At 41.5% G+C, this 13,816-nt stretch overlaps 2 protein-coding genes across 2 annotated transcripts in view; both read left to right on the top strand.

Moving 5' to 3' along the window:
- The window catches only part of LOC311292518 (uncharacterized protein), a 1,083,963-nt gene that overhangs the window by 69,773 nt on the left and 1,000,374 nt on the right, over positions 1-13,816 (top strand). The window lies entirely within an intron of this gene.
- On the top strand, positions 3,689-11,484 carry LOC311292663 (peroxiredoxin-6-like). Its single transcript, XM_084412445.1, has 5 exons — positions 3,689-3,820; positions 8,838-8,994; positions 9,066-9,212; positions 10,927-11,073; positions 11,167-11,484. The coding sequence occupies exons 1-5, from the start codon at positions 3,729-3,731 to the stop codon at positions 11,308-11,310; spliced, it is 687 nt and encodes a 228-aa protein (XP_084268571.1). The 5' UTR covers positions 3,689-3,728; the 3' UTR covers positions 11,311-11,484.

Consider the following 13,816-nt stretch of genomic DNA (forward strand, 5'->3'; position numbering starts at 1 on the left):
AAAGCAGCTTCACAGTATTAAATGAAAATAATACAACAAGGTTTGTTTCTAGTGGAATTTATTGATTGATAAAATCAAATTAGATATCCCCAGAATATCCCCAACTGAGCAAGCCAAAGGCAACAGTGGCAAGGAACCGAAAAACTCCATCAAGTGACCTAATGGTGTCCTAAAACTCCATCAGGTGACCCTATGGAGAAAAAAAAACCTTGGGAGAACCCAGGCTCAGTCGGGGGCCAGTTCTCCTCTGGCGTTTATTAACTAGAGGCCGGATTGTAATTTGAACTGTAAGATTAAAAATATTATATGAATGCCTGGCTGAAGAGATGCGACTTTAATCTAGTTTTAAACTGGGAGAGCGAGTCTGAGCAACGAACACTATCAGGAAGGCTATTCCAGAGTTTTGGGGCTAAATGTGAAAATGCTCTCCCTCCCTATTAGACCCCAATACATGAAAGTTGGACTCTTCTTCAGCATGTCATTTCTCCAAGTGATAAAGGTATCTTTATCTTTGTGGCCAGCAATATGCCTAAAAGCTTCCTGCTGTAGATTGTGAAGTGACAGTAGAGTGACTTGGTCTCCATGACTCGCACCATGCCTGGTGCGAGTTAGGTGTGCTGCTTTCAGAAATGAGTCAGCCTTTCCAGAAGATGCTACTTCTGCTTCAGTGAGTGCTGTCGTCCAACCAGAGCACTCTAATTTTATTTTTATTTTTATTTTTTTAAACAGGAAAAGATTAAAGACAATCGGGCCTTACTCAGTATAAAACTGATTTTCAGCAGGTTCCTGCTCTGCAGAACATAAATACCACATACAGAACAAAACTCCTAGACAAGACAGCAACAAACACACAAACCAAGAGAATGAGCATCAGGAGGAGGCCATGAAGCCATCTCAGTGGTCACAGATATACCTGTCCATTAGATGGCGAGCAAATGTTATTTTAAATAGTCTTATTGATGTTATAGTTCTGATGTGCTGTGGAATCTCTAATTGGTCGCCAAGTGTATTCCAAGTGTATTCCTTAGTTGGACATTAAGCATAAAAGAACGAACGAATTATGACCTGCAACATGTCTACAATAGGCAACCAAAATAACTGAAAGTACATCTAGCTATGTACTGTCACACACAAATAGGATTTAATGTGATGTGATGCAGCCTAACATAAAACTAGATGTACCGCATGGCGGTACAAAATACGACCGTCGCTCAGGCCTGCACTGGCTTTCCACAAAAATAAATGACGTGGAGCAATTTGGCTGTATTGCGTGTTTATGTATATACCTAAAAAAAGTAGTAGTATGTGCATGTCTGTCTGAGTGTGTGTGTATGTGTGTGTGTTTGTGTATGTGTGTGTCTGTGTGTGTGTGTGTGTGTGTGTGTCTGTGCGTGTATGTATGCGTGCGTACATGTGTGTGCGCGTGTGTGTTTGTGTGTGTGTGTCTGTGCATGTGAATTTGTATGTGTGTGTATGGGTTTGTGTCTGTGCGTGTGGATGTCAGTGTGTGTGCATGCTTGCGTTTGTTTGTATTCCTGCATGTGTGTGTGACAGACAGTATCATCCTAAACCAGCAACCCTTCGCTCAACACCACCATCTACAGGCCGATGAGTGTACAGTCACTAAATGTGCACATAAATGAATTTATTTTATACCCCCCCCCCCCCCATGGATGAAATTCTACGAAACTTAGCATACCCCCAGAGGATGTCAAGTTAATCATACACATGAAATATGGTGCAGTTCTGAACATCTCAACTGAAGATAGGGGCGATTAATATGAATGACCTAGTTGAATTGAAAAATAAAAGAGAAAACCAATATCTTTTAACATTTAAGCATTTTTGCTGCCTTTTTTAATAATTCCGCCTATATTATACAGGGCTTTTTGAGTTTTTTTTAGGTATAAGGTGTCTTAGCACTCTGTTTTACACTTATAATTGGGAAGATCTACTGGCCTGAGCACAAACTAACAAAAGGAAGCTTATGCATTGGTCTTAAAAGGCAATTACCCTGAAAGTTTTACTTGAGAGGAAAAAAACAAAAAAAACGTTTTTCATGAATATTGTTTTTTAAGTGATTTGACACTAAATTTCAATATTTCAGCTGGGCTCCTAGGCTGAAATCATTTAGGAGGTCCTAAAGAAGCTTCATGTAAAATTTGGTGCTTTTATCACTTCGGTAACGCCGTAACGGTGTTATTTAATATGTGCACTACCCAACTGGACTAACACACATACACTGATGCTGTGATCACTGTGTGAAGAGTTTTGAAAGAGTGACATAAGTATTGAGAAACTGTCAGGGTTCTGTCACTTCGGTCTAGTTAATTTCTTGGTTTTGTGACAGAGCTCTGACACTCCCTGTTTTGTCTTGTCTCTGCGTGAGCGCACGGTTCCGAGCGCGCTCGGGCCGTGCACTCACTTGTCTACGTGCCTTGTTAAATGTGCGGGGCATGGTGTTTGGATCCCGACACGTCTGTCTAGTTAGGTTTCGATTCTGTGTCGGGATTCGGACATCAATGCTCCGCGTGTTTGTTTTCTTTTTGTGAGCGCACGGAATGAGCTTTCGCTCGTTCTCGTGCGCTCTGTCTTGTCACGTGAGCGCGCGCGGTTTCGAGTTTGCTCGAGCCGCGCACTCTTCTGTCTGCGTGTGTTTTTTCTTGTCTTGTGCTGTGTAGCACACAGCTTGTTTTTCACTGGCTGTGTGCTTTCATGTTGTCATGTTTCGTGTGAACACGTGGCTTATGAGTTTTCACTAGCTGCGTGTTCATGTCTCGTTTTGTGTTCTAGTCCTGTTTGTTGTGAGCACATGGCTTGTCATGTGTTTCCTTGTGCCATGTGCTCTCCTGTCGATTGTCTAACCCCGCCTACCTTGTTATCTGATTATTGATTCATTTTCCCCACCTGTCCTCCCTCGTTACCTGCTTTGTTTGCTCTCCCTATTTATTCTCCTTGTGTCTTCAGTCCTGTGCTGGTTCGTCGTCGTACACTGTGTGTTTCCCTGCTGTGTGCCTCAGTCAAGTCAAGTCAAGTCCAAGTCGAAGTTCAAGTCCAAGTCTAAGTCTGTCTTGTTTTCCCCCTTGGGGTAGTTTTTGTTTGTGTTTTGATTTATTTTGTGATATATTGAATAAAAGACCTTTTTCTCGCAATTGAGCCCTCGCTCCCTTACTCAACCTGACAGAAACAGGTCCTGGCGACTGTATAAAACTGTAATGTGTGAGAAAAACACAAGTAAATCATCATACATGTAGAGGAAATATGCTTGCAAATCAAGAGCTCTCTCACATCCTCCCACACACCAAACCACACTAACATGCAAGAGAGAGAGAGAGAGAGAGAGAGAGAGAGAGAGAGAGAGAGAGAGAGAGAGAGAGAGAGAGAGAGAGAGAGAGAGAGAGGACAGAGTACAAGTCATGCCAATAAAGCTCATTTGAATTTGAATTTGAGAGAGAGAGAGAGAGAGAAAGTGAAAGAGAGGACAGAGAGAGAGAGAGAGAGAGAGAACAGACAGAGAGAGAGAGAGAGAGAGAGAGAGAGGACAGACAGAAAGAGAGAGAGAGAGAGAGAGTGAGAGAGAGACAGACAGAGAGAGAGAGAGAAAGAGAGAAAGTGAGAGAGAGAGAGAGAGAGAGAGAGAGAGTGAGAGAGGACAGAGAGAGAGAGAGAGAGACAGACAGAGAGAGAGAGAGAGAAAGAGAGAGAGAGACACAGAGAGATGCTTCAAGATGCCGGGGATGCTGTTAGGAGACATCGTTCCCAATTTCGAAGCTGATTCCACTTTTGGCAGATTGAAACTTCATGATTTTCTCGGGGATTGGTAAATGTAATTAGATTAGATTAGATTAGATTAGATTCAACTTTATTGTCATTACACAAGTACAGGTACAAGGCAACGAAATGCAGTTTAGGTCTAACCAGAAGTGCAATAGCAGCAAGTGCAGGATATACAGTGGTTCCATAAGTGCAGAACATGGATATGTACTGAATAAATATAGAGTTGAATACTATTATAGACAAAAATTTACAGATAGATTGTCCTATGAATATAATATACAGATAACTATTACTGTGAACAGAGTTTACAGCTAGATATGTACTGAATATAATAATATACAGATGGCTATTACTATAAACAGAATGTTTACAGATAGATATGTACTGAATATAATATACAGATGGCTGTTACTATAAACAGAATTTTACAGATAGATATGTACTATGAATATATATACAGATGGCTGTTACTATAAACAGAATGTGAGCATAATATACAGATGGCTATTACTATAAACAGAATTTAACAAATAGATATATGTATAAGTTAGGCTAATGAGCAGTATAACAATGGATTTAAAGTAGTGCAAATAAAGTTTGGACAGAAGCTATCCCAGTGAAAGTGCAGTGGAAAGTAATTGCATATTACAGTTAAGGTACGATATTGCAATGTATATATAAACAGTCGGTACTGTAAATAAACAGTCGGCAGTGCAAATTGAGCATATTCCAGTCAAGGTAGTAGTGCAAGATGCATATGTAAACAGTTGTTACTGTAATAACAGTCAGCAGTGCAAATGAACATTATAGTATTGCAAATAACAAAATGGAGGCAGGTGTGAGGAGGGAGAGGAGAGTCAATCAGTATATGAGGGGAGTGGGATCAATGAGGGTTAGAGTTTAATAAAGAGACAGCTCTGGGGAAAAAACTGTTCTTTAGTCTGCTGGTCCTGGTCCGGAGGCACCTGAAACGCCTGCCGGAGGGCAGGAGAGAAAACAGTCTGTGGGCTGGGTGAGAGGAGTCCTTAAGGATGCTGCGAGCTCGATGCAGACAGCGTTTCCTCTGGATGTGCTCGATGGCAGGTAGTGGAGTCCCAGTGATGCGCTGGGCGGTTTTCACCACCCGCTGCAGTGCCTTGCGCTCTGCAACAGAACAGCTCCCATACCACACTGTAGCACAGTTGGTCAGGATGCTTTCTATTGCACAGCGATAGAAGTTCACCAGGATAGTGGAGGAAAGCTGATTCTTCCTCAGTGTCCTCAGGAAGAAAAGGCGCTGGTGAGCCTTCTTGACCAGGCTGGAGGTGTTGGTTGTCCAGGTCATGTCCGCCGAGATGTGGATCCCCAGGAACTTGAAACTGGAGACACGCTCAACAGCCATTCCATTGATGTGGATGGTGTCGTGTGTGCCTCTTGACACTTTCCTGAAGTCCACGATGAGCTCCTTCGTTTTGGTGGTGTTGAGGAGCTGGTTATTTTCGGTGCACCATGTGGCCAGGTGCTTGATCTCCTCCCTATAGGCAGTCTCATCGTTGTTGCTGATGAGACCAATCACCGTAGTGTCGTCCGCAAACTTGACGATGGAATTAGATCCGTACACAGGCTTGCAGTCGGAGGTGAAGAGGGAGTAGAGGAACGGGCTTAGCACACAGCCCTGTGGTACACCAGTGTTGAGTGTGATGGATGTGGAGCAGTTGGAGCCTGATCGAACATTCTGGGGTCTGTTGGTCAAGAAGTCCAAAATCCAGTTGCACATGGAGGTGTTGAAGCCCAGGTCTCCAAGTTTGGCTATTAACTTAGTTGGGATGACAGTGTTGAATGCTGAGCTGAAGTCAACAAACAGCATGCGTGCATAAGTGTTCTTATTGTCCAGATGTGTGAGCACAGAGTGCAGTGCCATGGAGACTGCATCCTCTGTGCTCCTATTGCTACGGTAGGCAAACTGGTGTGAGTCCAATGTGGATGGTAGAGAGTCTTTTAGGTGTGCCAGGACCAGCCGCTCAAAGCACTTCATTACGATGGGTGTGAGTGCTACAGGGCGGTAGTCATTAAGGCACTTCGGGCTGGAGTGTTTTGGCACTGGCACAATGGAAGTGCATTTAAAGCATGTTGGTACAGCTGCTTGGGCAAGAGACAGGTTGAAAATGTCTGTAAAAACCCCAGCGAGCTGCTCCGCACATGCCCTGAGTACGCGTCCAGGGATGTTGTCTGGTCCAGCAGCCTTGTGCGCGCTGATCCTGCTCAGTGCATTGCAGACATCTGTGGAGGAGAGTGTGATCGGTGGGTGGTCAGCTGAGGATTTGATATTTGCATATTTGGGGGTGAGGAACAAAGAAAGGTGATCTGACTGTCCCAAGTGGGGGAGGGGTGTCGCGACGTAAGCTTCAGCCATGTTTGTGTAAACATGGTCTAAGGTTTTGTTTCCTCTGGTGTGACAGGAAACATGCTGGTGAAATTTCGGTAGCACTGACTTTAAGTTTGAATGATTAAAATCACCCGCAACAATAAACGCAGCTTCCGGGTGAACGGCCTGTTGTTTACTGATGGCTGCGTGAAGTTCTTTCATAGCAAACTTGGCATCAGCATCCGGGGGAATATAGGCTGCAGTTATAATAGTGGAAGTGAACTCCCGCGGTAGATAAAACGGTCTACATTTAACCATGAGAAACTCAAGGTTAGCTGAACAATGTCTCCCAACAATAGCAGAGTTTGTGCACCAAGCTTTGTTAATGTAAATGCACAATCCACCACCTCTGGTCTTACCGGAGCCATCTAATGTTCTATCCGCCCGGAATGTATGGCGTCCCGCTAGCTCAATAGCGTTGTCCGGTATTCCGCTGTTTAACCATGTATGCGTTCATGTGTGCTTGTGATATGAGAGTGTGTTGTTTGATATGTGTTATTCATCATAGATTACAATACCAGTAGTTTTATTCTCAATAGCATCTTCCTGAGGTCACACTAACAATATTCCCTCTTTTCTCTCCTCCTCTGTGTTCTTCTTCTTATTCAGTATTGGTTATTAGTGAATTGTGTGGCTCGGATATAAGACACGTTTCTCTCGTAATGTCCTCACAATGGACAGCATGTGCTAGTCAGGTATCTTTGATAAAACCGTACATGGTCAAAGCCGTTGTGTGTTCCTGTGTGGTGACTGTGTTTGTAGGTCATGCGGTCGTGACTCGTGACGCCACTGTTGCCGCCTCTTCAGCTTCATCCAAACGCTGACACGGCTTGACACACATAAAGAGCAGAGTCAACAAAAACACTCTAGTTTAGCACTGAGCATGCTTGGCTCACTGTGAAGTTTTGTCTTATCACGGCTAACATTTCCAAGCATTGTTTTGCCTGTGTTCTGACCCTTGGACTGTTTATGACTCTTGCTGGCTGTATTTTTGACCCTGCTCTGTTTCCCTGGATATTGACCCGTTTGTTTGCTGCCTGCCCTGATACTTCTCCTGTTATGACCTCGACTGCTGCTTTGCCTACGCTGCTGCTTGTATATCTCTCTGTTTATCAACCCCTGCCTGTATACTGTCCTCCGAGTCCTCATCACAGACTGACAGAGTGAAGAACCTTTTGGCCTGTCCTCACTTTCTGAGACCCCTGTTTGAGGGTCAAGACTTGCTTTTAGGGCTGAGGTTATAATTAGGCTAAGGTTAGGGCAAGGGTTTGGGACTAAGTTGTGGGTTTAGTGATATCAGACCCTGTTGTGCTGAAGCTTCACTGTGAACAAAGCAGAAACTTGCGTAAATGATGCACTAAACAGCTGCTCTTTGCTAGAGTTACTAGATCAGAGAAACTCAATCACAAATGCTTTTTTATCTCTCTTTGCATGTTTTCAGTCCTTTCTGTTTTAATGAGATTCAGAGAATATTTTAATAATCAATGATCTTCGGTTGGTTATTCATTTATTGAACATCAAAACACTCATAAGTCACTGATAAAATGTCTTCAGCAAATGGAAATGGACCCGCTTCACATTTCCAGTTTCTCAGAAACAGAAGTGCTCAAAGTTGGATAAACTTCTATAGTGGCGAAAGGAAAATACAACAAATATGGTTTTGCTATAGCGTCTCTATGACATTAAAGAGGATAAACGTGGAGAGATTGATTATGTTGGTCAGAAGAGAGCACCAGCGTTAACTAGTTTACTGTAATTTAATACCAAAGCAATACAACTTTTAAAAATAATCTTTTAAAAATGTAATGTACATTTATAACACAAAGTATAGTGCATTTATACATCACTGAAAACTCCAGTAATAATCTACAGTTCTTTGTGAAGAAACAGTGTCTGTGTGTCTATGACTAAAACATGTAATGCACAGAAATGCTGTACGTCTTAAAATGTGTTTATGATCCTTACTCAGATATGTATGAATGGACACTTCTGCCACAGAAGAAAATCATGCTTTGCTAAATCTTAATTAAGACATTAAACTTCATAATTATGAGATACAAATTGTAAGTAATTTATTACATTCTTATTAATTCGACTTTTATCAATTATAAGTAAGTTATTATTATATTAGTAAGTTACAATTATTATAAAAAAATAAAAAGATGAACATAGCCTAGTAAGTCATAATTATGCAATTAAAAAGTCAAAGTTATGGCACACTAAGTCAGTTACAGTATGACGAAATGATGGCATACAAACGTCATAATTATGAAATATTAATAATTGACATGAGTCAAAATAAGATAGTATGTTTGTCTTTTTATCTCATAATCATTACTTATTATGTCACAATTCTGACAAAGTCATAATTATGAGATTAGAATCTAAATTATTACATTAAAAGTCAAAATTATGACATACTAATCATAACATTAAAATTTGGAATTATGAGAAAGTCAAACATATGACATACCAATTCATAATTTTGACATACTAAATACTTTTACTACATACTTGCATACTAAATACATACTTTCAATGTCGCAATTTCATATCTATGATTTACAAAGCATGATTTCTTTTATTCTTCTGTGGCGGTAATGGGCTTCCACAGTTCTGTCATTCCCCTTGAGTGACCTGAGTTTCTCCTCGTCAGCTGGGGCGTCCTGTTCTCTCATCCTCGAGACTTCACTCCTGTCTGCACCACTGAACTCGGCAGAGCAGCTCAACTCAGTCCAGAGTTCAGCAGACGCAACGTCAAGCTGATCGCGCTCTCCGTCGACAGCCTCCAAGACCATCACGGCTGGAGCAAGGTTCGCTTCTTTCAGTCTGTAGTGTCTCTCTGAATGACCTGCTGCTAATGAGTCTCCATGGATGATTTCAGGACATCTTGGCTTACAATAACGCGGAGTCCGGAAGCGAGTTCCCTTTCCCAATCATAGCGGATGCTGGGAGGCATCTGGTGGAGACGCTGGGCATGCTGGACCCGGAGGAGAAGGATCAGACCGGGATGCCGCTCAGCGCGCGATGCGTAAGTGCACTGCACACATGAATAAAGCTTCAAAAACAGAGCAAATTTCAGTAACACTTTAGTTTAGGGTCCAATACTCACTATGAACTAGTTGCTTAAGTTTATTACTAGGATATTGGTTGTTTATTAGTACTTATAAAGCACATATTAATGCCTTATTCTGCTTGACCATATTATCCATCCTTAATCCTACCCAATACCTAAACTTAACCATTACCGTACTAACTATTAATAATCAGTAATTAGGATTTTATATTAGGAGTAATTAGGAGCCAACTTCATAGTTAATAGTTAGTCAGAATTGGACCTTAATCTAACGTGTGACCCAAATTTCTAATAAAAATGGCGAATAAAAAGAGAATGTTGTGGCCAACAATAGTAGCTACAATTACTGGGACTAACATAACATGCCTGAAAAGAGTGTAAACCTGGTTGTGTGTTTGTTGATTCTGTTTTTTTTGCAGCAAGAAAAAATAAATTAATAAAAATAAATAAAAAAACGGAATATTTACTAAATCAAAAAGTCACACTTTACATTTGCTGTCTTTAACTACTGTGTGCCTGCATAAAAAAATAGTTAGGTACATTGTACTTACTCTGTTCATGTTGTATTGTAAAACACTTGCGCTGCTATTGAAATGGGATACGGGTAAAGTTAGGAACAGGTGGTCATGCCCAAGCCCGACTATCCCAAATTCTGATCACAGACACCGTTCACAATCACAGCCACAATCAAGGACTCAATAAAACCTGCACTTCCAATCAGTCAGTGTCTGGTGTCCAAAAGCATACAGACTCTTGTAATGTCTCCATCGGTGGTCATGCCCATGAGACAGGACTAACTGAGACTTGTTACAGCACTTGTATACTGTTGCTCTCTTGTTGGTCTGATTGCTTCTATTGTTCTCCTCATTTGTAAGTCGTTTTGGATAAAAGCTTCTGCTAAATGATTAAATGTAATTGTGTATGCCCTGTCCCATATCGACTCTACATCCGAGCCACAAGAACTTCCTGACACAATACTGCCTTCATCCAATATTGTCAGTCCCATACACTGGACCCTGAACCATGAGATCGCAGACGGCTCTCTAACCGAGCCTCCTCCACCAGGCTGCCCCGCCAACCATGTCTACATCCCATCCTCACTCCGTCTGGATCCCATGGACACCGTTCACTCCTCACTGGGCACTGGCCACCCTGGGACCAATCAAACCCTCTTGCTCCTCCAAGATTGGTACTCGTGGCCTAATCTGAAGGCTTGTTCTGGGAATGTGCCGTCTCCGAGAGTCCCTGCCACTTAGCATCTTGTAAACTTCTCCTGTTGCCCATTCCAGACCATCCATGATCACATCTAGGAACGGATTTAATCACCGATGGGCCTTGATTACTTGTGTTCTCGTCATATTGAATAGATTCTCTAAATCATGCAAGATGATGCTCCTCAAGGGTCTCCCCATGGCTATGGAAACAGCAGAGCTACTTTCAACCATGTCTTCCGTATTTTTGGTCTGCATAAAAATATATAGTTTCAAACCGGGGTCGACTTAGGGAGTAGGGGGATGATGCCATTTCAACCTGCTCTGCATGCTTGGTGGTTTACTGAATAAGAGAAGAGTTTAACATATCTGAGAAGGTTGGGTCACTGGTTTGGACAGAGCCATCAACCCTTCACACTGCACTAATTGATTTCTTAATGTGTGCATTTTTCGTTCAGGTATTTGTGATTGGTCCAGATAAGAAGTTGAAGCTGTCCATTCTCTATCCTGCATCAACGGGACGTAACTTTGACGAGATTCTGCGTGTGGTTGACTCTTTGCAGTTAACGGCATGCAACCGTGTGGCTACACCTGTGGACTGGCGGGTGAGAAATGTCAAGCCTGGTCTGTTTGGAGTGTGTATGTCTGTTCCTGTCATCAGTGTGTAATGAGTGACGCTCATCTGCTGTTGTTTGAAGCCTGGAGACAGTGTTATGGTGCCGCCCAGCATCCCTGAGCAGGAGGCCGTGACGCTCTTCCCCGCTGGAGTTTACACCAAAGACCTGCCCTCCGGGAAGAAGTACCTGCGCTACACACCACAACCAAACCCCCATCAGGAGTGAACGTACAGACGGCTGATGTGTGGATTCAGTGATGCTGTGTATGAGCAGCTGTTCGTAAAACACCAGTGCTGTTCTCACAGGAAGAGGCAAAGTCCTCACATGTTTCACACACAATTTACAGGTTAAATATTACTTACACTTACAAATTTTTTAAATAAATAAACAATACAATTCTAATTTGTATTTTTACATTTTAAATGTAATGTTTTATTTATTCAAACTATGTATTTCATCAACTAACATCAAATTATGTATTTCATAACTAACACAGTTGCATAGTTCAACTATATAGTTCAAGTATAGATTTTAAAACACACACACACACACACACATATATAAATATATATACACACACACACACACACACACATATATACACACACACGTAATTGAAAGTCAGTTCAGTTTTGTTCAATAACTGTGTAAAGTTCATCAGTTAATGAGTTTAATTAATCTATAAAGCAGCTCTGCAGAAAACAGGGATCATCCTCCAGCCCAGTTAGGTTTCCATCACAAAATATTATTAAGTGTTCCCATCTAAGCAAGACAAAGGCGACACACACACACACACACACACACACACACACACACACACACACACACACACACACACACACACACACACACACAAAGTTATGGAATATGCAATTATTCTATTATAAATATGCCTTTTTGTGTATGATTTGTATGACCATATGATTTGTTAAACAGGTATACGGTTTCTGGTACCAATCCTGGAAAATGTTCATTAAAAAATGTTTAGAAGATGTTCTAAGGCAACTCCTGTTAGATTATGTCGTAACACATATGACAACAGCAGCAAACTCTGGCCTTTGCTAAGAGATGATACAGGATACAGCAACTCATCACCGTTATACGGCTCCTAAAAAAGACATGCACAGAGATTTGTAGGTAGTTATTTTTCCATGTTTATATTAATAGCATGCATTAGATTAGTCAATACTTATTTTTAGGTAAATGATCTCATGAAAGAAATATCACTATATATATATATACAGTATATGTGTGTGTGTGTGTGTGTGTGTGTGTGTGTGTGTGTGTGTGTGTGTGTGTGTGTGTGTGTGTGTGTGTGTGTGATTTTTTTTTTTCTTGCTTAGTTTTTAATGCTTGATTTTTGAACATGCTGTGGGGCAGACTTTCCCTGGTAATCCAGAGTTCTCACGAGAGCACAAGTTGAATTTGCTCAGCGAGTTACTCTGGTGTCCAGTAATGATGCTCATTAAATATGCCCCTCTATCTGAGCTGCACCAATCACATCGGGTTATCTGATATAGGCGGGCCAGAGGCGAGATGACAACAGCACTCGAATCGCTCCTTTGCAAGAAGGCCGTTTTTGTTGTTTTGCTGACCGGATACGGTAAGAGTATAATCTACCAGTTAGCTCCGCTGGTAGCTAAGCATATGGGGCTTGATGTGATTGGTCATAGTGTTGTCCTATTGCGTGCAGTGAGATTTTCAAATGCATGCTTGGTGCCGCCCCTCGAGCTGGCCGATTTTCATTAGTCGACGCCAGACCATTAATCTTTTAGATTTAGGTCTGGATTTCCAGGCTAGGGAAGACTGGTTTGTTGATCTGAATTATAGTTACAGCAATTATGGATTTTTTCATCCAGTACCTTAAAATAGCCAATAAGGCATTCCCAGAATCTGATTTAGAGTGGAGATTTTATTTTATTTGTAAATTTTTTTTACAGTGAATCCATAATCCATGAGTAGTATATACCCTATACCATGTGTCAAAATGATTGATGGCTTCCGGTTGTCATTGACCTTTCCGGTTGACCTTCCGGCCTGTATTGTTATGGATTGACCTATTGACCCTTCCTATCCGTCGATCGTGTGGTTTTGACAGTTAGTTTTTGACCTGTGGCCATTGGTTTGAAGCATCTTGTATGTTTAACTGTGGGTAATGTATGTTTGATTAATTGGTTTATTTCTATGTCAACTTGTTTTATGTGGTACTGAGTCCTAATTATGTCAAGTGGTTTAGATCTTTGAATTATTTGATTTTTTTTTTTTTTGGATTGTATTTGTTTAGTGTCATTTTTTTATTTATTTTGTTGCAGGGGGTTTCTGGAGGGTGAAGGTGAAGCTGCCATTTGTGTGGTGTGTTCACACCTAGTGCTGTGTGTCTTCTGGCATTTAACCCCTTCACGTGTGTGTGGGTATTTGTAGTGGATTATTTGGGCGGGTTGGTTTTCCAATTTGGCAGCCGGCCCGGACCTCCAGATACCGCGGCTCTTGATTGTTGAGTTTCTTTAAATTGTTTATTTAAAGTGTGTATGAGTGGATGCAATTGATGGTGTTCATTTATTATAATGCCAATGTGAGTTTTTAATGTTGAAATATCTAGCTATTTATTATTCAACATTGACGAGCAAAATAAACTTTTCTTTTTTTCTATATATGTCTCATGTCCTCTCACCCTTCCACTCAAAACGAACCTGTGTGCCCTTAGGGCTATTTCCCTGGTTTTCCGGGGTGG

This window comes from Rutilus rutilus (genome assembly GCF_951802725.1).
Source record: "Rutilus rutilus genome assembly, chromosome: 6".
NCBI lineage: Eukaryota > Metazoa > Chordata > Actinopteri > Cypriniformes > Leuciscidae > Rutilus > Rutilus rutilus.

What these genes read in the sequence shown, in the direction of transcription:
- LOC311292663 (XM_084412445.1), top strand. Translation starts at nt 3,729, where the DNA reads ATGCCGGGGATGCTGTTAGGAGACATCGTTCCCAATTTCGAAGCTGAT. An exon ending in ACCATCACGGCTGGAGCAAG is followed by an intron (nt 8,995 to 9,065) that starts GTTCGCTTCTTT and finishes GGATGATTTCAG; the next exon opens with GACATCTTGGCTTACAATAA. An exon ending in TGCCGCTCAGCGCGCGATGC is followed by an intron (nt 9,213 to 10,926) that starts GTAAGTGCACTG and finishes TTTTTCGTTCAG; the next exon opens with GTATTTGTGATTGGTCCAGA.